Here is a 22,842-nt window from a genome sequence, read left to right as displayed (position 1 = left end):
TGGCAATACACAGACTGCTTCAAAAGTCAGGGTGTAACACCTGCATCTCCACACCATGCTGCAGAATGAAAGGTGAGTGTAATTAGGAAACTGGGGCACAGCATACTCCAAATATTGCTCCATCTGAACAAGTGGGAGAACAAGACCTGCATTAAGGACTGCTAACTAGACAGACGACTGCCTGCGAAAGCACAGGGGAGGCCCCAGGCTACCTACAGAACCGTCTCCATTTTGTCACAAACCGCCCAGGCCCCAGAGGGGAGTCAGCTCCTCTCGCACACGCTTAGAAAGCGCGGCCTCCCGGCGCCCTGCCGTGAGCAGCACCGCTCTTCCCTCCGCCCAGGCGAAAGCGGGGCTCTGACCCCGACGGTCGCCGGGCACCAACCCAGCAGGGCGCCGCCCACCCCGCTCGGAGCCCGCTGCGCCCGCCACCCGAGCCCTGCCGGCCGCGGGCGCCCACTGCGCATGCGCGGCAACGGCACCGCGTGGCGCCAGCGGCACCCGTGCGCGCCTGCCGCGCGGCGGCAGGGGTCGAGGAGGAGGGGCCTGCGGCGCTCCGCCAATGAGCGGCGGGAGCCTCCCGGCGCATGGGCAGAGGGCCGCGCCTCGCCCCCTCCTGCGGGGCTCCGGGAGAAGCGCTTCCGGCGCGGAGGCTGTGACGTCTACAATCAGCGCCGGGCTGTCCGGCGGGCGGGCGGTGGGAGATGGCGGAGTATCTGGCCTCCATCTTCGGAACAGAGAAGGACAAGTGAGTGGCCCATCGCCCTTCCCCGCGCCGCTCCCGCGGCTCGGGCGCCTCGGGGGGCTCCAGAGAGGCCGCGGAGGGAGGGCGGCGCGCGGGTTCCGCGGGGCGCGGCGGCGCGCAGCGCCCTCCCGGGCGGCCTGCTCGTCCCGCCGCGGTCACCGCCTCCCCCCGCCACGGGGAGCCGTCCGTTTCTTCCCCTCCCGCCCTCCTGGCGCCGCCGGCCGTGGGGCCGCGCCCAGACGCCGGCGCGCGGAGGAGGAAACGCGGCGGGCGCGTGCTCCCTTCCCCGCCGGCCTACTCCCCTCCCCCATTTCGCCGACCTGTGGCGCGGCGGCCGCGCTCCCCTCCCCCTCCCCGGGTCGGAGCGCGCGTGCGCGGGCGGCGGGAGGGGGCGCGCGTCTTTCGCCGCGTGGGGCTGCGCGCGCCCGCGCCCGGCCCCGCCCATGCGCCCCCCCCCCACCCCGTCCTCTCTGCCGGGCCTCCCCCCCCCCGGGACACTCCCCCCCCCCCCCCGCGGCAGGCGGGAGCTGCCGGGGCAGCCCTGCTCGCCGCCACCACCGCCCGCTGAAAAGGGCCTTTTCTTCCCCTTTTGTCTGTGCGTTCTCCCCGCCCCCGCAGCAGCGGCCCGAGAGCTTCCGCCGCGCTGCGGAGACGGACGGCGGGGTGTTGTTTCTCCTGCCTCCCCTGGGCGCGGACGGTTTTTCCGCCGCTGCTACGTCCTGATTCTCGGGCTCCTGCCCGCAGCTTTCGTCGGGAGCGCTGCCGGCCGCGCTCCTTGTCGGGAGCTCGCTTGCGAAACCGCCCTTTACGAAACTTTGGTCGCCGCTGGCGTGGCCAGACCGAGGTGTTTCTCTGCTTTTAAAAATGAAAGGGGCATCGATACGCTGCTGGACTTGAATCGCTTTTGTCAAGCTCTGGCCGCGAGGCCTCCATTTGCATTTCAGCTTGTAGCACTGTGTGGCGGTCCCCGTTCGCTCAGCTGTCAGGGAAGCCCTGTAGGCAGCCTTTCTCCAGTTGTGTTAATGTGCCATCCTTTCTGGCATACCACGTTATGATCTAACAGGATCAGTATATGTCAAAACATTTGTCAGGAAATTCCTATACTGGTCTTATTTTCCATTTGCGAAGTGAGCAGAACTGTCCAGGGAGCGTTGAAGTTTGAGACATTATCAGAAACTTTATAGTTGTTAAATTGTAAGTTTCCAGTCAGAGCTCAGAGAGGACAGTAAGTATATTGTAATGCTAAGTATATGTTTTCAAAAATGTAATGAAGATTAAGCATGTTATGACTTTTATAGTAAAACATCTTCCTAGAGATCAGATATGCTTTAGTACCTTTATATTTCTCCCTTTCAAGTGCTGATGTTGGTTACACAGAATTGTGGAAAAAATCAGTATAAACTTTGAACAAGGGAAGAATAATCTCTCTTCCAAGGGAACTCTTGTATTTTATTTACTTATGTATGTAACACAATAGTTTTCTTGCCCTTCACAATTTTGCATTCAGTTTTCCCAAACTAAGTAGCTAAGCTTTTTATTATTTTCTTTCATCATTCCATGTGAATTACAAGAACATATTTTAGAGTTTTACTGCTACTCATAAACCAGAAGAGTTTTGAAGGCCCCATTAGATGATAGCTAATTCAAGAAAACCTGTAGTGACTGTGTATAAGAAATAAAACACTTCCTTTTAAAATAACTTACTCTGTTCATGGAAGTGGCTCAATTCAATTAATTATTTTGCTCATATGTATTCTGTATATCAATATCTCTTGCTGCAAATCCCGAAGTGTGTTTAAAAAAATCCATATCAGCTTGGCTGCTGTTGAATATCTAAAAACTTTGTGCAACTTATGTTTTTTTAGATAGCAAATGCAATCTTACATCAGAGCAAAACGACCTTTTTAGTAGGCAAGCACAGAGGTTTATAACAATGTCATCTAGGGCTTTCCTTGGACAGGATGTTATCTGCTTGAAATTCTTCTCTTTTGTCTGAGATAGGTCTGCATTCAGCCCAACATAACTGTAGAGGCTCATCAGAAAATGTAATTCCACAAGATACTAACTGGAGCAGCAACAGCGGCTTAAAGTTCCAGAGGGTCTGTTTCCACCTACCAGTGGTGTTCATTGTCCCTTTCAGTTATGCCAGAGTAGCTCTGTGTGGGGCAGGATTGTAGTGTAGAACATCGAAACATTCCATGTAAAATTAACACTATATTCTTGTCTTACCTGAATCACTTTAAATATTGTGCTGGCAGCAGTCTTGTAAATACAGTAAAACGTTGAGTGGCTACCATATGGCACAGTAGCAGAAATGAGCAGTATGGTCTTTAGGCAGAAGTCAACTAAATGGAAGTATTTGCCATGGGGGTGTTCAGTTTAGAAGCCTGGTCAAGGAATAGTTAAGTGAGAGAAAGGATGTTTGAATTGCTTTTCTACGGGCTGTGGAGGGAGCTTGAGGTCACATCTAACTTAGGTGATGCAAAAAGGTATTGGGGTATAACTTAAATAGGTGGGTTTTTTAAAAATTAGGTAGATGCAACTGTACCAGCTTTAAAGCACATTATGTTGTCTAGATTAGGGGTTATATGAACTAAGACACATCTGTATAGTTCATTGTGTAACTTTTCAGACTGTTTCTTACATTATTTCCCATCTCATCGCCCAGTGGAATTGATTGTAATGAAGCGAGATAAAAAGACAAGAAGGGAGGAGTAGAAGGGTAAAATAGTAGCAATCATCTCTGTTAGTGATGGTGATATGAATATACTTTGGATTTGAGTGGCTGGTGAAATTCAGAAGATGACAAATCTGTAAACTAGAGGTAAAGAGAAATGCATATGAACAGTTTTGCTTTAATGCTTTCCTATACTGTCTTGATTTTTCTATTTTTATTTCTGCGTATCAAGGTAAAGGCATTTAGGGAATGTGTTTTATATTAATTGCGTATTAATGTGATTCTATTCCAGTATGTAACTACTTGGGGTTTTTTACTTGCAGAGTCAACTGTTCATTTTATTTCAAAATTGGAGCTTGTCGTCATGGAGACAGATGTTCTCGGTTGCACAACAAACCAACATTTAGCCAGGTTTGTTTTCCTTTTGTTTTTCATTCTTGTGGAAGTATATTCTTGCCTCTTTAAAGCATAACTTCTCAGATACAAGTCAATAATTACAGAGCTCCAGATTAACTAGTTAACTTACACTTACACTTTTGGCCCCAGTTTATATGGGATTTTGCTTTTTTGGGGGTATTCCATTTACTTCTCCCAGCATTTCTAATTATCTCCTGTCACCCTTAATGGCTGCAGGAAGCGATGCTGTTGTAAGCTTGCCTGTAGTAGAGACCAACCAGTGCTAACTTTCAGGTGAGTGTGCCTTCTCAGCGATGTTTAGGCACTTAAACCATCCCAGATTTTTTTTTTTATCACAAACAATGGCAGCATGTTCCACCTGTCTCAAAGGTGTGAGCTTAAGTCTTTTGTGCATATAAAAGAAGAAAATAATAAACAAAAGTAACTTCTCTGTCATTGTCTTTGCTCTCTGACCCAGGCTCTTAAGTTTTGAGAATAACTTACACACTTCCTTTGAATGTGAAAGAATTGTTTCTTGAAAATAACTTGCCTGGTTGCTGAGGGTATATCAGCTGACTTTACAGGTTATGTCATCTTTGACTAGATGAATATCATCAGAGACATAGAGCTTCACTGCATGTCTGCTTAAAAAAAAAAGGTGCAGTGGTTGATATATATATATTTTTAGTTATTATTATGATCTCTGCAGTTTTCAGAAAACTTCTTTTACATTCCTAGGGAACTGTATGCTTTGCCTTTTTCTATCACTGCTGATTGTCAAGGTATGCAGGTAAATAGATTTCTTTGAGAATATCGTATATGATGATCAGTTCCTGTGAAAGTCGTTGCATTGTCAGCAGTTTTACTACAAATGTAAAACTTAAGCAGCAGTGGCGTCCTCCGCAAGTTTGCTTTAACTGACTTAGAGCAGAATTGACTGTTTTTTTAGAACAGCAGACTGATGTCCATTTGGGGAGAGTTAGGGAGTCGAGTACTATCCACATGAGAGGAGAGTAGAGTGGTAGGGCTGACAAAATTAAGCCTCCTCATGAGTGGGCAGGGCGAGTTCAAGAGTATTTGGGTTACTGCTCTAGAGAGATCATTGCTGATGTTTCATCTACAACAACAGTTTTCCCGTTTTAGGAAGCTTAATAATTGTTATTTTAAGTGTTGTGTGTCAAGAAGAGTACTGTCCATTTTAAAAATTACTGCATGCTACTAATATATACAGACAGTATGCTGAAATAGGATTGGTTATTTAGAGACTTAAATTTAGGTCATTGGCTATTGGAAAATATTTCTAATTTAAACAACTTCTACAGGAACCATCATAATATATTTTTTTAAAGAACTCTTAATCTGTTTTATTAAAAAAAAAATTATACAATAACAGTTTCCTCTGTCAGTGCAATCTTTAGGTTTTTTTTAGAAACTGTAGTCACAAACCCCAGCTGAAGTGGGGTCTCCAGGGCATGTCAGAGTCATCTAGTGATGTCTGGGATCACTGGGGCATCGCACTTGGCAGACATACTGGATTGTTCTAACAGACCTGACGGTTGTATAGAATTCATTATAGAAATCTTTATTTGTATGCAGATTGGCAATCAGCTGTGATAGAAAATAGAAGAACAGATATCTTATTAATGGGAAGTTATTGCCACAATATTTTTATCTTGTGTTGCTATTGCTGGTGCAGCTATTTTATTGAAGTGCTGTATTAGGAAAGGTCATGCAATCCAGAGTGATTGAATTACCACCAATCAGCAGAAACACTGTAACTGTATGCGTGTTTCTGGCTCTCTCCAACAGTAGACTAAAACGTGTTATTTTAAACCTGGGCCACAGAAACACAATAGCTTTTGTTAGTATGACCATACCCATAATAAAACAAGTGATTCAAATGTAATATTACAGATTCTTTACATATTAAGTGGGCAGCATATGTAGGTATGACATTGCTGGTCCTGTGACTTCAAGCTCTGAATTCTTATTGTGACTAATAATAATGTGTAAGTTAAACTTGTTTGGGGATTGCAATTCGTACAAACTAACATTGAGCTTGTATTTAAGTAATCAAATCTCAATTTTTGAGCTGCTTACAGTGATATGGACGTTTGAAATTTTTTGTAATATTAGTTTACTAACTTAAACATGGTTTGTTTTTTCAGACAACTTGATTTTAAGAAGAACGGTACAAATGTAAGGTTTCAAGTCTGCCTGGGCTAATTCTTCAAGTAAAAAGCAGAAGGGCTAAAAGGATATTGTCCTTATTTGAAGGATCGGAAACATGTGAACCTATGATGCTATTATATTATTTAAACAGAAATTCCACCAAGAAATGTCTGATGCACAAAATGAGATGTAGCCAATGCCCCAAAACCTTATTGCTTGGTGTAACATTTTAGACTCCGTGGCATTATGTATTATATGCTGTGCACGTAACGTATTTTTTTTCCAGATTTAGAAATGAATCTGATCTTAAGATAAAACTAGGCGTATACATAATATCAAGTAGTTTGATGTTTCAGCGTACTGTGCCTCACAATTCCCATTTTGAGGGTAGCTTATGAGACAAATGCAGCTCTTTCTTGGTGGTTAATTTAAAACTGTTTTCATAATATGATGGTCTGGATGCAGTTTTTGAAGATATTCTGCAAATACAAAAGGAAGTCTTGAGAATAAAATATTACCTATAGCTGTTTGCAAACAAGTTGTCTCTTTGCAATTGTCTATTATATGCACAGCAGCCAGTAGAATTCCCCTTTTTATTTTTTTTCCCCGCAGACCATCTTGATTCAAAACATCTATCGTAACCCCCAAAACAGTGCACAGACGGCTGACGGCTCACACTGTAAGTCCCACAGTTGGAGAAATTTTTTTAAAGAATGGTGTTAAAGAGCCCACTCCTAATTATGAGAAAACAATGTTGGCTTCTGAGCTGCTGACATAAAGCTGTTGCAAACAGGACAAGTGACGGAACTCTTCTTGCGCATATATCAAGAACTTGTGAAATGTATGCAATTCAGAATGCAGAAGGTGACTTCATAAATTGGACTTGATCCTCTTTTACAGCACAACCTCAAACTCAATTGCTTAGTGATACTGCATTCTTTTTAAACAGCTAAACTGCAGACATTTCTCAATTTCTTGATTTAACCAAAAAATAGGTATATTTGTGATGTACGGTAAGTTTCCCAAAACTGTGGGTTTTCTTTCATCTTAACTCTTCTAGGAAAATGGAGATTTCATGTTATGCTGTGATTATTGTATTACTTTTTTCCTTCCTTTCCTGGGGTTTTTCTACTGAGAAACCATTCAATAAAGCCAAATTCAAATAAATTATTATGCTTCTAATTTAAATATCACCTTTGGGTGTCATCTAATAATACATTTCTGCCTGAAATCATGTGAAACCCCTTCATAGCAATATTGATGAATAAGATAACTTAAAAAAAAAAAATACAATAATGGAGTATCATGAGATCTCTGTTACTTTACAGTGTTAGGTTGATTCAGAAAGGTTACCAGATAAGTGAAAGTTCTCCTTCTTGGGAGAGAATAACCACCTCTTTTTCAGCACAGACTCGGCTAAAGCGACCCTAAAGGAAACCGGTTTCTTGTTAAAATTATTTTCCATAATATAAAGTTGTTGCGTTTTGTATTTCAGACCATTGCCCTCTTGAACATTTACCGTAACCCTCAAAACTCTTCCCAGTCTGCTGACGGTTTGCGCTGTAAGTTCATACAAGTTCCTTCACTGGTTCCCTGGGCTTGATTGTCAGAGCTCAGTGTCGACTTAAGCTGGTCTACCATTTTAGTTTAACAGATCGAACTGACCACATTTCATTAAATGTATCGGAGAAAAAAAAAAAAAAACCTTTTTGTCCCCCCCACCTTCTTGCCTGCTCCCACAAATTTGAGGGGAATCTGGATATCACCTATTAAATCAAAAAGGGTTGAAATTGTACTTCCCTTGTAAAGCAGTCTTGATCCACTGCTTTCTTCCCTCCTTTTTCCCTGCCAGTTACCTGCATCCTAGGAATGCTTTTCTGTATGTTTTATGCTATCCATTAGGCTTCACTGTCTAAAGAGCAGGACAGTGACATATTGACTTCATCCAGAACAAATTTCCTGCTCTATAAATGTTAAGGGAACTTGAATTTGACTTTTTAGACTTCATGCAGAAATATGTCCTAGGTTAATGCAGCTTTCATTTATAGTCTACATTGAAAGGATACACTTTGACTGACAAATGCTTCCCTTTTGGCAGCTGCCCTTTTGGATAGGTGCATGTTTAAAATTCCTTCCATGCTTTGAAAATTCAAATTCCAGAACCATGTTACATATATATGTAGGAAAAAAGATACCTTTAAGTACATTTGAGGAGGGAAAGCCATTTGGGTGTGGTCATGAATTAATTTAATGACTCCTCGTGAGGTAGGAATGGGCAAAAGAAAACACACCTACTCTAAGACTGGCAGAAGTAAAATGACCAAGATTGTTGATCTGCGATTTGTCATTGTGAATCATCAATATTAGAATAAGATACAAAAGACTTTAGGACCAAAAAGGATCGGTGTTATTTTCTAACTAATATTTCTTGTTGAAGTGAATATTGACTGTGTGGTAATAAAGCTTTGTTTGGCTATTCCTTTTTTTTGACTGTTGGACTATAGACTAGTTCAGATTAGTTACCAGCATTTGATTAGACTTACTTTGTGAAATCAGCAACTAACTTAAAAGTCAACACTGTTTTTCTGGTTTTTTTAATAATAGTAATGCCCCAATTAAGTAGCTTGAGTTTTTATGTCATACAACCAAGCTAGATACATAATGAATTTTGTAAGTTTCTCTAGACGCTTAAACAGTTTTATTGATCTGTAGGCCTTTTTGTTACAGATACTTAGTTGTTAATGCCGTTCTGGTATATCGAAACTGTGCAGTTGGGTATTTTGAATATGTCTCTAAATTCTCAATGAGCTGGTAACTAATTTGCACAGAGTTATAGCAGTTTGGTCTGTGAAGCTGTTTAGATTGTACAGCTGCAAGAGTCTTTACTTAAACAGATTCTCTAGTGTTCTAAATACTGGTATTAAACTTTAGTTTGTCTTGACAAGTGGGTAATTATTTAACAGAGCCTAACTGTACCTGGTGTGGTAGAGTTGGAACTCTGTAATCAGTAGGTTTGCTGAAACTCCCTGCTCCCTGTTTTTTCGATTTTTGTCCCTACTTAAGTACTGCATGTATTTTAAATGGGTAACTTGGGTAGCTATTTAATGCTTTTGTTGTTGTTGCTTAACTGTCTTCCTTTTTATTGCCGTCGTAGAGGATTAACCTCAGTTTTGAACAGTAATAGTTTTCCTGACTATTTTAATTAGTAGTTGGGCTTCTCAAGGTTCAGATACCAGTAGCCCTGGAATACAAATGTTTGTAAAGCCTGTGCATATGTATGCTTCCCACTTTAGAAGGACATTCAAGTAGTCATTAACTAATCGTTGTTTATCATCTCTTAGTTTGACAATGAAATCTCCTTACAAATTGTTAGCCCTTTTCCATTTAGTAAAAACTAATGATTCCCTGTGTTTCTCATGAAGCCCTATCTGATACCTTTTTAAGCAAACAAATAAATACATCCTTAGGTGTTAGTAAGCCATCATCACTGGTACTGGCACAGCCTTGGGAATATAGTTAAGTTTTAAACTGTCTAGAAATAGTGGTTTAATGTTTGCTATTTCTTGAATTTGCTATATAACCACGGGGAAGTGGTGGGGAAGAATAAAGCTTATAAAAGCAAACATGTTTCAAATCCAGAAACATTATCAGCCTAAACTATATAATAAATGCCCTTTAGCCACCTTCAGGAGGTGAGCAGGGTGGAAGAGAAGTAATTATAGTTCCAGAGAGTGTGGTTGGTTAATATGAGAGTCTTTGAGCAAAAACATGAAGTTCTTCCAAACGGTACAGTTTGTACTGTTAGCCAGGAATGATTGAGCCCAAAGCATCTGTTTTTTCACAGCAGCCTGAAGTGAATAAACTTAGCTTTGTTGGCCCAGTTTCTTCTCTTTTGCATTCTGGTAACTGAAGCAGTAGTGTTTGTATTTTAAAAGCTAGAATATTTTTCTAGCATAAAATGCAAGGTTCATTTTTAAGCTGCTCCGCTTGATCTTAATAAAGCCACTTAACTGCTGAAGAGCTAATACATTAAGCTTTAATGTATACAGCTTAATGTACATTAAAACACAGTAGAATGGAAGAAATAGATGAAACTCATTTCTATATTCTCAATGCTTTGAAAACTCAGCCAAACATATGTTGTTTTTTATAGCAGCAGGCAAGCAGCGCTCATTAAGTGATACTCAAAATTAAATGAGAAAAATGCTCTCTTGTAAAGCGTTACGGTATTCTTCTTTGAGGGCATCAAGAAAACCATGTCATTTTAATAACTATTCCGAACAAATTCTTTTAAAAACTCTGAGCTGTGTTACATTATGAACTCTCAAATTCTAGTTTATATGTGCTGGAGAGGTGGACATCTTAAAATGGCATTCTGCCTTTAGGAAGAGAAACACTAAATTGTAATTATGATTTAAAGTATGCAAATCTGACAAAGCACTTGCCTTCTGTTTAGGTAAAATCATTGGTAGATAGAGGGTGGGGCTGTACATTAGATTTAAGTGATATTTCAAAGTAATTCCTTTCCCCTTCCTGCCTTTAAATTTGTAGCATATTAGTTTGGTTCTGATTAAAGCTTCTCTTGATTTGACCATGTCAATATAATGTTTTGAGATACTACTTTGGAGACTAAAGCTGCTCACAGATACTTACTTTTAATATTCCTATTAGTTAGCGACATGCTATATGGTGTCTTTTATGCTCCAGGTGGCCTCTCTAGATTGTATTTTGTAGTAAGATCAGAATCTCTTCATCCCTAATTATGGGTTCTAATCAGTATGACTCTTGATTCTTGCAGGTGCTGTGAGTGATGTTGAGATGCAGGAACATTATGATGAATTTTTTGAGGTATGTAAAAGAGTTAATGTTTGAAATGCGTTGAAATGTTCTGGAAATTGTGCAAGCAAATTAGTTGGATGGATTCACTGCATATCACAGTTAGATGGATTCACAAAAGGGCACTTGTTGTTTCCTCAGGTGTTCGTATAAAACTTCCAGCTTTCAGTGCTAAATATTTCCTGGTGTAACCCTTGGGTAGTTTGGCTTTAACTTTACTGTTCATAATAGACTTTTGTTTATTTAAAAATCGGCAACTTAAGCTTTTTAGCATTTTCATTCCATAATCCCGTTCTCTCCTGTAAACTCGAAATAAACTTTTTTCATTCTTTGTATAGAAATGAATATAAGGAAAACTGTAGCAGCAAGGCTTATTTAGTGTTTTCAGTGCATCTTTTTTATTTCTTACATACCGCATGTTTAATGTTTATATGACTATTTGTTGTATCCTATTAGCACTGTACAAGCTCTTGCCTTTTGGACAGACACAGCACTGCTCCAGCAAGAACTAATTTTAAAACCAGAAATATAAAGAAGTGCTTTAAGAAAGGCCTGCTTTTGTATTCAGTAATAGTTAACTGCATTGCATCTGTACTTTTAACTAATGTGCCCTAAATTTTTCACTGGTTGCTTTCTGTTTAGGAGGTCTTCACAGAAATGGAAGAAAAATACGGTGAAGTTGAGGAGATGAATGTTTGCGATAACCTTGGAGATCATCTAGTTGGAAATGTATATGTAAAGGTAGGATACAAAAAGAAATTTGTAGTATATCATAAATAGAGATGGTATTTATTAATTATAATTAAGAAGCTACTATAGTATTGTAGTTTTGGGGAAGTTAGCTCTTAAGGATTTAAACTTCTTTCCAACTTCATAATATGAACTAGAAAGACTGAAAATCTAAATGAAATGTAAAAAAACTTTAAGAATTGATAGGAAGCTTTCTTAATATTCAGAATCTGTGCCATTTTATGAAGGTTGCACAATTTCATTGCATGGTTATAAAGGCAGTCAGTATTGAACTGTTCAGTTTACCAAGATTAATTTTGGGTATTTCTTTCAATTACACTACCTTTTAAGCATTTCATTGCTGAGCAGAGGTTTATTTTCAACAGTTGCATTTCTTTTCTAAATTCCTAATTAAACAAAATGTCTTGTAAATTATTTTCAAAAATAGCTGGGTGGTTCAAGGTACAAAACTGGAGCAGTTAGGTTTAGCTTTTAGCAGTCATTGGTATCAGTTTTGAATAATCAGTACTGAGCTATCACTTAAGGAAATTGCATTATGCGTATGTTTAAGGAAATTCCATTTGGATATTTTTATTGTACCTTCCTTTAACTGTGAAGAATTACTTTGAGGCCTAAAATTCTTAGCTGTGTAGGCCATTATAATCAGAAATAAAGGCTGAATTTGCAAATGCTAAGCTTCGAAAAGGAATCTTGAATCCTCTGAGCTTAACCTTTGTTTTAAAAACAGGATCAAATTTTCATAAATCACTTGTGTTCTGCATGAATGAGAGCTTCAGCTCTCATTCAGAGGTCTCATTAATGCCTGAAAAGAAGTTGCATTACATTTGGAGCGTTAGTATTCTGGAAAGTACTCTAAGCATTCCTCCTTGTTTAAAGTTGTATTAAGAAAACATAATGTTCTGAAATCTTCTAATACAAGCTGAAAAATGTAAAAGACTAAATATAACATAACTCAGAAGAATCAGTGTCGTGATTAACTCTGAATCCCGATTAAAGAAAAACTAACATCTTTACCCTTGATTTCATGTATTTTCCAAAGAACTCTGAAGTAGCTTCTAGTTCTGTGACTAGCCCAAAGCCATGAGTGTCACACAGTTGATTTTTTAGGAATCTTTGGTCTACCTCTGTTGCTTCTGTATAACTTGAGAGAAATGTTAATTTTACTTTTAGTTTCGCCGTGAAGAAGATGCAGAAAAGGCTGTGATTGACCTGAACAATCGCTGGTTTAATGGACAGCCCATTCATGCTGAGCTCTCACCTGTGACTGACTTCAGAGAGGCCTGTTGCCGTCAATATGAAATGGGGTAAAAAGTTGCTACCCGTTTGTCTATGATAGAAAGCTTGCACAGAAAAGGTGGTTGCTTAGTTTTTGTATGTATTTTATGGGTAGGAAAAAAGCACTTCAGGTAACAGTAATATTGAGGACCTGCAGTCAACCTCTTGAATTTTGTTATCTTTCTAGGAGTTTGATGTACAAGTGAGTGTGTCATTTCCAGTAAATGATGCTTGCATTTCATTGTTTTTAGTGTTAGAGTTGATTAATTTTTAGGTGGCTAGTGACCACTAGGGCTTAGGGCAAACAGATACAGTGTAGAGTAAGAATTTTTGACTATTTCTTGAATTCTGTTTCAGGGAGTGTACACGAGGAGGTTTCTGCAACTTTATGCATTTGAAGCCCATTTCTCGGGAGTTAAGACGGGAGTTGTACGGGCGTCGTCGTAAAAAGTGAGTTTGCTTTCGAACACAATTAAAACAGATAGATTAAGGATCAGTACCTGAATATTCTGAAGGCAAAACTTGAAAAAGTCCTGTCTTTCTTTTCCAGTGGAGTTTTGATAGATGTGCAAATGAAAGGCACACTGGCCAATTAGTCACAAGTGGCCAATTTAGAACGAAGGAGTAGTCTTTATAGAACAATTTGAGTAATGGTGCTTCTTACTAAGAGGTGCTATGGATGCTGAAGGCTGATATGCATTTAAGAGAAGACAGGGTACAAGGAAAAGAATGTCCACTGAGACTTACTAAATACATAGGAACTACTCCTGGTTTGAGTCCCCTAATTACGAGCTGTTACAGGCTGAGAGATTATTCAGAAGTTTTGCTTCATGCCTATTCTCTGGCTATCCTCTTCTGTACGTATTTGCTGCTAGTCTCTGTTAGAGGCAGGATACTTGGCTTGTTGGACATTTTGTCAGAATCAGGTCTGTCCCTTCTAGCATTAAGTACAATCAGTTGTATCTACAGATACATTCAGGAAGCAATCTGATTTGTTTTTACTATTTACTTTAATTAGTTTCAACAGTTAATGGCTCATTCTTCTACTTCCTTTTTATTGGTAACAGGAGCTCACTGTCTTCAGCACTTTTTATTAATGCTAGTCTCACAAAATGACACTCCTTGATAGGAATGCTTGACAGGGCAAAGGGACAGTAATTTCACTTAATGGCAGAAAATGCTGCAATAAATACACATTATTTGTATTAAATTATATATACTAAATTATATATTTGTCAAGATACCTTGCAGAAGAGCTTGTACTACTGCTGTTACTATGACACCTGTTTCGTAGATGGTTCATTCTGAGCTGGATTCAATCTCCTTGTTCTTAGGAAACTTGTGATATTTAAGACAGGCACATAAACTTGTTGAGTTTCCTTTATATGTAGTGCAGCTCGGTAGGTGTCCCTTTCCCCTTTTCAGTCACAGAAGGAGCCTAGGATTATGAAAATGCTTTTCCTATAAGTATCTCTAGTTGGCCAAGTATTGCCCTTTTCACAAATACTCATATTCAATGCTGTGAATGTTTTGCTTTGTGTTAAGATCTGCAAGGATGAATTTAACTGTGGAAAATGCAGATTGCATTGCTTAGGCACAAGTATTTGACTAAATGCTTTCCTAAAATATCCTGGTTAGTATTAATTGGATCTTAAAGATAAACTTGTAAGATGTTTGATTTTTTTTAAATTTTTTGAGAAAAGAGAAAACATGCTCTTGTTTTTGTCTTATGGCTGCTCTTATGAATTCTGATCTTTCAGACTCAGTGAAGCACTAGACATTACCTCTTCTTGCAAGACAGATCAGATTTGGAATATGATTGTTTTACCTGTAGCCCAGTTTCAGTCAATGGTAAAACAAATAGTGGAGTCCTCCCTCTAGCTTTCTTTATTGGTCCTATTTAAATTCTTTATGAGGCTAAAGTTATCACATGCTAGCAGTAAGGTTTGATGTAAAAAAATCAGCCCTTGAGTCAGTGAAGTTTATGAGTATAATTTAGAATGACCTGAAAATAGTTCTGCACAAAATGAGATACACAAAAGTTTCAATTACAAAAAGAGAGGGTACACCAAAACTTCTGAATAGTGGGCTAATTTAATAATTCTGGACAGGTCAGTGGCATATGAGTTATGTGTCTCTGTGTCATAGTGAAATTTACCTTGCCTTCCCCCCCCGCCCCTTCCTCCCAGGAACATCTCCATGCAGAACAATATTCTGCAAACCTAGACTTTTAGAAGTTCACGCAAACACAAATGCTAAGTTCTGCTGTATTTCTACAGCTATTTAAAATTGTACAAAGCTGTAAATCCATAATAGTGATACATTCTGGATGGTTTTGAGCTTTGTGCCTGACATTAAAAGTCATGATCCCCAGAGGCAGGGAGAATTACTTGCAAATGCTGATGCCTTCTGGAAGTGAAAAAGTCAATATGGAACTTAAATTTTTAACTGCTAGTTGATGCAGCTGATCTCATAGGAGTGGATTTGCAAACAGCTGAAGGCTTTCGCTGTGTATAGTTGCGACTACAAAAGCAGGTGTCCCCTTTTCTTGCTGCTTCGATTAGAAGCTGTGTAACAGTGCATTTAGTTCCTGTATGTGCCTTAAGTTTTGTACATCCATTCTAATGAATGATCAGCCATGAACAATTGTGTCTTTTCACAGTATGTGTTGACTCCTCGCTATTAAATTTGTTCAGTATGTACATACATAGTTTCACAGTCTGAGTGGCAGTTTATCAAATCCCACATCATCTTCCTTCTTCCTCATTACTTATATCCTTAAATGTTCCATTGCATAGTCTATAAGTTACTGAATATGGTGAAACAATAAAATGTTCAAACTTTCTTTAAAGGCATAGATCCAGGTCGAGGTCCCGTGAACGTCGATCTAGATCCAGAGATCGTGGTCGTGGAGGTGGTGGTGGTGGTGGAGGAGGACGTGAACGTGATAGGAGGCGGTCAAGAGACCGTGAAAGATCTGGTCGATTCTGAGCCATGCCATTTTTACTGTATGTCTGCTAGAAAGTGTTGTAGTTTGACCAAACAAGTTCATAATGAGATTTTTTTTAAAGATGGGCTTCTGAATAAAAATTTGTAGTGATACAGTATTCTTTGTGTAACTTGTTTCTTGTGGGGGGAGTCTTTTTAATTGTCATTCTTCTATCTTGACAAATACCTGGATTAACTATGCCTGAAGGAAAGGTGGTAAATGTATTGGAGGAGCACCAGTTTTTTTTTGTTCAGGTATGATTTGAACTGTTGATGAAAATGTGTGTGTATATAATATAAAATATTATATACATAGTAAAAATAATATACTGCTTGAGAAACAGTTACTCACATAAGTTTCCCTTTTCTGCTATGCTGTCTGCTTATTTAGGTTAGTTTAGGCACATTTAAAAGAAAGGCTGTGCAAAGTGCATTTATTTACCATGTAGAAATGCTTAGTTAAGAAAATGTATGTTTGTTTGTTACCAGAAGTCTGTGCTCTGTCTATCAATGTGACTGTGGCATTTACAATAAATCCAATTCCTTGGTGTAAAATCTAAAGCCTATTTTCTAAGCACTCTGGAGTAGTTGAGTTGCTGCTCTTGGCTGTTCCAGAGTTCATAGTTCAATTTTCTATGATTCTTGATTAAATCCCTTGTCTTTGGCTAGAAGGAAATTACCTAGTGCAGCGTGAAGAATAATAATCTTATTGCCGTGAATCATAATAGGCAGGTGAGTTGTTCCAAAACTCATGCTCCATGCAGCAGGCTATATTTACATAGGATGTATTGAAGGAAGTACAAGGTCCTAAAATGAAAGGACCAAATTTGTTAACAGATTACGTTTTTTTCACTCTGTGTTCTCTTGGCTGTCCTTTAATGGAAAGGTTTTCATTAGTGTTCAGTATCATACTAAACTAACTGGACACTAGTGGAAAACATGTCATTTTTTCCAGCTTCACTCACTCGCAAGAGATCTGAAGTGGGATAAATGGACAGATGGGAGTTTCTTTACAAAAAAGACATTTTTCTCCTGTCTTTTAACTGAATTGCACAGTAGCTGTAATTAGTAAGTTGTGCATCTGTTAAGGAATTAAAGCTCTAATTGAAATGTTGCTGGAACATTTTGAGAGACAATTTGTACAATAGCTGACTTACAGTTTAAATTCATTCATTTCTGCTTTTATTCAACTTGCTTGTGAGATAGCATGAAGATTTGGTTAATGGTCTTATTTCTGCAAGATACAACTTTACATACATGAAGTTTCCTAATACAACGTAGCTTTCCAGCATAGGAGAGAACTTACTAGTGTTCTGTTAGTTCTCAGAGTAGGGTAACTTGCTAAATGATAATCTGTTCCTTGATTATTTAAAAGGAAGTGCAAAGGATTTGGAAGCGTTACATAGCCAGATTAACAAACCAGCTTCTCCCTCCAAAGTAAGCATAAAACCATTTGCTCACTGGAACTTGGAACTAGGAAACAAAATACTGAAAGGTGGCTTTTTAAAATTAATCCGTCTTGCCTCTTTAAACTTTTTGCACCAATTCAGATTGAATTTATGTTTGTACTGAATGGTTTTGTCAACCAGATTATGAAACTTCTTTTGCCATTAGCCTTTTTAAAGAAATGTGTATCTACCTGAAGATAGCTTCACTGTTTACATTATGTTACAAGTAAATAAATCAAATTATGCTTTCTTTTTTCACTTGAAGAAATTGAACAGTGCCTAGAATAGATGGCGAAAGTGAAACCTGTGTATTTCTGCTAGGCATTAGGAATTTAACGTTGATAACTTAGTTCTTGTCATTTACAGCATATTAATCCAGTTCCGTCTCCTCTTCAGTGAGGTTTAGGATTCTTAATAAGCTAATTTAAATTTCAAGATCAAAAAGGTGAGGATAGTATAATGTTACTATGTTTAAGACCCTGTTTTACACAGAGATTAATGATGCAAGTTGATTTGCTCTATAAGCAGATTAGTTTTAAACTAACATAAATGTGTCCCTCTAATGGTGTTCACCAGTTTAGATAAACCTTATTAAACACCAGATGTATTTTTGTATGATAGCAGGAGTTGGATTTCCCCTCCCCCAGTACAATTTTTCTTAAAGCCCACTTGAATTCCACTGAATGCATCATTTTGTTGTCTGATTCTACAGCTGCCTAAAAATTAATGACGTAACTGGAATATGTCATCTAGGGCATTGAAAGCAATGGATTTTACTGGATACTCAAGGGAAGAATATCATACATTGATCATTTCCTGATAGTCTGGTTAGTGACAGCATTCAGCACATAAACTAAGCTCATAATGTGTCTTTTGCTAGGTTCACCTTCTTGTACGACTGTACGCCACCAGTAAAATGCATCAAATATGAAATTTAAACTGCACAAACTTGGTTAAATGCTTACGCATTTGTCCAAACTGGACAGGTTTATCGACACAAAAAGTGGAAATCCCACCTCCTTCTTCCATTGTTGTTCACAATGTCTTAGAGTAAGAATTCCCCTCCTCCCAAAGGTATCTACTTCTCACAAATATTTCAATGTCAACTCTTCTGTTAAACAGTGGATCTTAATTTATGGAATTCCTTTACCTCAAATAAGTGACAGCATACAGTATTTTCTTAAATCAGAGTCAATTTGATTGAAACTGTTAATCCCAAGTGGCTTCCTCTTACTTGTATTTGGCTCTTATTCTGTGAAAATGCTGCTTGTCCATGAATATGATGTATGTTGAGACTGTAAAACCAAATGGAGAAAACTTGTTCAAAATAAAGCCTTTTTTATAAGAATGTGACAAAAACAATCCCTTTCCTTTACATGGGATGCTGTTCTTTAAATGACTAATGAGGACAAAGACTACAGTTTTTAAATTCCCAGCTCTTGGTTTGAGCTGCTACTTTGAGTGATTCTTTGCCTTCTGTTTTTTAGGGCTGGTGGAGCAAGTCTTTCCTTCAACTTAACCTTTATCAATTAGGTATGTGGCTTTTTTAAGTATCAAAAGAGTGTGACTCTTACTGTTTTTAAAAACAAGGTTTGTAGTCAAGGAAAGCTTGCAAATTTCTGTTGTGGATTAGAAATAAGGTGGCTCCTAATTTTGACAGAGGATCTTGCTCAGTTAAGTAACTGAGAGGGGATTCAGTTTTTTAAAGATGATTCTTCCAGTGTTTCATGGTTCAAGCTGCAAATCTCTGAGAGTTAATGAGCATGTCCATTCTTGTTGTACTAATACTTTTACAATAGCAGCTTAAACTGAACATACTGTCTTTATTTAACATACTGGAACTGCTTTAAGAGCAGTACTTTGAGAGTATGGGGGGTCAATCACTCCAGTCTCGAACACTTGTACCTACTGTTAATGCACTTATGACTGCTGTAAAAACAGTTCTATTCAGGAAAAGTCAGAGTTAAAAAAACAGCATAGAATTGCTGTGCAGTTATTTTGGGTGGTAAGGAAGTAATGCCTGCTGGTAAGGCATGTCATAGGAGAGAATGTTTATAGCCTTATTCTTCTGCCATTGACTACAGGGATGGAGCAGAGCTACAATACTATAGAGCACAACTTTATCTTAGCATGTGTAAATTTCAATTTTAAAAATCAAAATTCTAGATAAATGCTTGTGGAATAAGCCAGTACATCTTCATGTTGTATTGATGCTCAACAAATTTTAAACTATGCACGAGCATTTCTGGATTCATCCAGTTTAGTCAGTGGCACTTTATTTAGAAATGTCTAGAACTTCTTTTTCTTTTTGCAGTTTTCAGTTTATCAAATTCACATGTATGGATAACAAAGCATTGATCTATGTGGATGATCCTTCCTTGTCAGTGATGTGCTCATCAGTCACACAGTCACATAATAGTTGGGGTTAGAAGGCACTTCTGGAGCTCATATGGTCCCGCTCCCCTGCTCAAGCAGGGTCAGCTTGAGCAGGCTACCCAGGACTGCATGCAGTCAGGTTTTGGATATTGCGAAGGCTGGAGACCACAGCCTCTCTGGGCAACCTGTCCAAGTTTTCAACCACCCTCACAGTGAAGAAGTGTTTTCTTATGTTCAAGTGGATTATCCTGTGTGTCAGTTTGCACCCATTGCCTCTTGTGGAGTCTGGCCCCGTCCTCTTGACACCCTCTTACCAGATATTTATACACATCGATGAGATCCCCCTGAGCATTTTCTTCTCCAGGCTGAACAGTGTCCACTTTCTTGGCCTCTCCTTAAATGAGAGATGCTCCAGTTCCTTAATTACTTTTGTAGCCCTCTCCAGTCCCTTAAGCATCTTGGTCATAAACATCCAGTTCCCTGTTCCTAAAGTCATGTTGTTTGTTTCCTCATAAAATTGTTAGCACCTGCAAGAAAAACCAATAGTGGAAGGATGGAGCTCTCCTATACCACAGTTCCATACCATTGCAGCAGAACCAGTTTAGAACATCACCGTTTTCCTCCTGGAGGTTACTACCAAAAAAAAAAAAAAAAAAGGTGTCAATTCAATCGTTCTAAAGCTTCAACGGTAAACTAGATTTGTGAAATCAGGGTGAACAGTGGAATGTGACAAATCAGTTCTGCTGCCCAAGGACCTGACTTGGCTAGCTGACACCTTCGTTTCGATGCATGCTAAGTGGGAAGGGGAAGGGTGATGCTTGCCTATCTCATCTGTAACTGTTAAGACACAGCTACCTGCTTCTTAGCAGTGCTCTGATGATCATCTGATTTAGGACACAGACAAGTTACATGTATAGGTACATTAACAGAGCAGAAGGGCGACAACCTCTGATGATGTGGTGGGATGTGAATGAGGCTGGGTGCAGCAACCTCTCAGGTGAGCTGAAACCATGTAGAACAGTTTGTGCATGTATTGGTGCCCCTTTGACCCAAGTACCTTAAAAATTCAGAGCTCTGCAAGCTCTTTCCGTTAGAGAGAGAAATTGGTAGGATGAGGGTATTCCTTTGGCACAGTGTGATTTATTTATGAAGAAGGTATGTGTAATGCCATTTTCCTGAGCACTGTAAAATCAGTAAGCTGTAGGCTATTCACTTGCTTCCAACTCTCACAGTTTCCAAAGCTGCTCTTTTAGTTAGATCTGGAGAGGGGAAAAAAAAATCTCTTCTTGCTCTGGTTTTAGCGAGCTGTGAGAGAAAGCAAGAAAAAGCCAGCAGATCGCAATCAAACCACTCTCCTGGCCCCTTCATTTTCCACAGAAAAATCTGTAGTCAACCTGGTTTAGGCCTGCTGTGCCTTTGCCAGTGTCTGGCTTGATTCCAAGTATTGCCACCTATGCAACTGAATTTTGGCTGTGTTTCAGACCATTTTCACTTTCCCATTGGAGCTGTCTGGGATTCCAGCCAGGAGGAGAGAGGAGGGAGGAAGCTGCTTCCATTGCAGCCTGCTGCCCAGCCAGCCTGCTGCGCCTAGGGGTGCAGGAAGAAGCAGGGGGAATACTCCTCCCTTCTCCAGCCACCACTGTGTTCCTCGAGAGCTAATACTGCTCTTGTACAAGGGAAAGATCAGAAAGAAGAGCTAGTACTGCTCTTGCACAGGGGAAAGATCAGAAAGTTTCACAGCTCAATACAGTCCTGTATCTTCCATCATTTGCTCTTCCTTCCTCCTTTACCAAAAAGGGAGAAGGGTTCCTCTCATCTTCCTCTCATGCCACTGCAGAAGGACAACTTCATAAAGGTACTTTGAGGCAGGTAGGGAGAAGAACTAATTTCTGGACAAAGCATAAGTGGAAAGTGAGCAAACTGCCTTACTGACTTCGGGAGTGCGAGCAGCATTAATTGTTGCATAGCTGGGCTGGGAATGAGCAAGGGAATTTCCAAAATTAAAGACGGGCCAAAATGTGACCAAGTAAGAGACTCATGAATGTCTAGGCCAGTCTTTTCACTCTGGAGGCATTTGACTCATGATTTTTGGCCTTTACAGGCTGACCATATTGACCACAACAAAGTCACATTTAATTGCCTTTCTTGCCCAGCCTCCAAGGAGCCAAGCCCTTGGTCTTTAGCCAGTTCTGTGATTCTCAAACCCCCATGCAGTGGCAGCTGTAACACCTTACAGTAAGACTGTCTTCAGCAAAGGGAACAGATCTGTAGGTGAGGGGAGAGCAGTGAATGACATCTACCTTGTAGTAATAGTACATGTCTTGAACAAGGTTTTTGATAGACTCTCCCACAGCATCCTGCTATCTGAGCTGGGATGTTGCAATTTGGATGGGTCAACTTCCAGAAGAATGAAAAACTGGCTGGCTCATTGGGCTTAAGGATCAGCTGTTAATGGTTCATACCCTACCTGAAGACCAGTTACAAATGGAGTACCATAGGGGTCTGTCCTGGGACCTATCCTGTTCAGTATTTTCACCAGTGACTTGGAGGAAATCAGTGCATCTTCATCAGGTTTGTGGATGATACCAAACTGGGGCGGTGCAGTTAATGCACTGGAGGGCAGGGCTGCCATCATGAAGGACCGGGAGAGGATGAACAATGCACTGACACGAACATCATGAAATTCAGCAGGGACAAACACAAAGCCCTGTCCCAGGAAGGAGGGAGCCCTGGCCACGGTGCAGGCTGGGCACTGCCTGGCTGGGGAGCAGCTCTGCAGGAAAGGCCCTGGGGATCATGGCGGGCAGTGAGCTGGACGTGAGTCTGCAGCGTGCCCTAGCAGCAGCAAGCAGCTGTGTCCTGGGCTGTATGAACAGGAGCACCGCCAGGAGAGCGAGGGAAGTGACTGACCCCCTCTGCTCAGTACCCTTTAGACTTTGCCTAGGTACTGTGTCCAGTTTTGGGTTCCCCAGTACAGGAAAGGCACAGATAAATTGGAGTGGTGAGGGCCACGAATGTGGTTGGGGGCTGGAGCACTCATCCCATGAGGAGAGGCTGAGGAAGTGGGGCTTGCTCAGCCAGGGGAAGGGATGGCTTTGGGGGTACCTAACAGCCAACCCCCAGTGCCTAGAGGGAGGTCATCAAGAAGATGAAACCAAGATCTTTGCTGAGGTAAATTG

At 40.1% G+C, this 22,842-nt stretch overlaps 1 protein-coding gene across 3 annotated transcripts; it reads left to right on the top strand.

The window, feature by feature from the left end:
• Window positions 1-621: 621 nt before the first annotated feature.
• On the top strand, window positions 622-18,635 carry U2AF1 (U2 small nuclear RNA auxiliary factor 1). Of its 3 annotated transcripts, none has more exons than XM_026097984.2 (8): window positions 622-748; window positions 3,746-3,833; window positions 7,486-7,552; window positions 10,789-10,838; window positions 11,469-11,567; window positions 12,747-12,880; window positions 13,209-13,301; window positions 15,704-18,635. In XM_026097984.2, the coding sequence occupies exons 1-8, from the start codon at window positions 705-707 to the stop codon at window positions 15,840-15,842; spliced, it is 714 nt and encodes a 237-aa protein (XP_025953769.1). In that variant the 5' UTR covers window positions 622-704; the 3' UTR covers window positions 15,843-18,635. The 3 variants fall into 3 exon arrangements, with proteins under 3 accessions (XP_025953769.1, XP_025953771.1, XP_064353114.1); XM_026097986.2 differs by lacking the exon at window positions 7,486-7,552 and adding an exon at window positions 6,603-6,669; XM_064497044.1 differs by lacking the exons at window positions 622-748; window positions 3,746-3,833 and adding an exon at window positions 6,648-6,669.
• Window positions 18,636-22,842: the final 4,207 nt, after the last annotated feature.

This window comes from Dromaius novaehollandiae, chromosome 1 (assembly GCF_036370855.1).
Source record: "Dromaius novaehollandiae isolate bDroNov1 chromosome 1, bDroNov1.hap1, whole genome shotgun sequence".
NCBI lineage: Eukaryota > Metazoa > Chordata > Aves > Casuariiformes > Dromaiidae > Dromaius > Dromaius novaehollandiae.
This window is presented reverse-complemented; position numbering and strand designations above follow the sequence as displayed.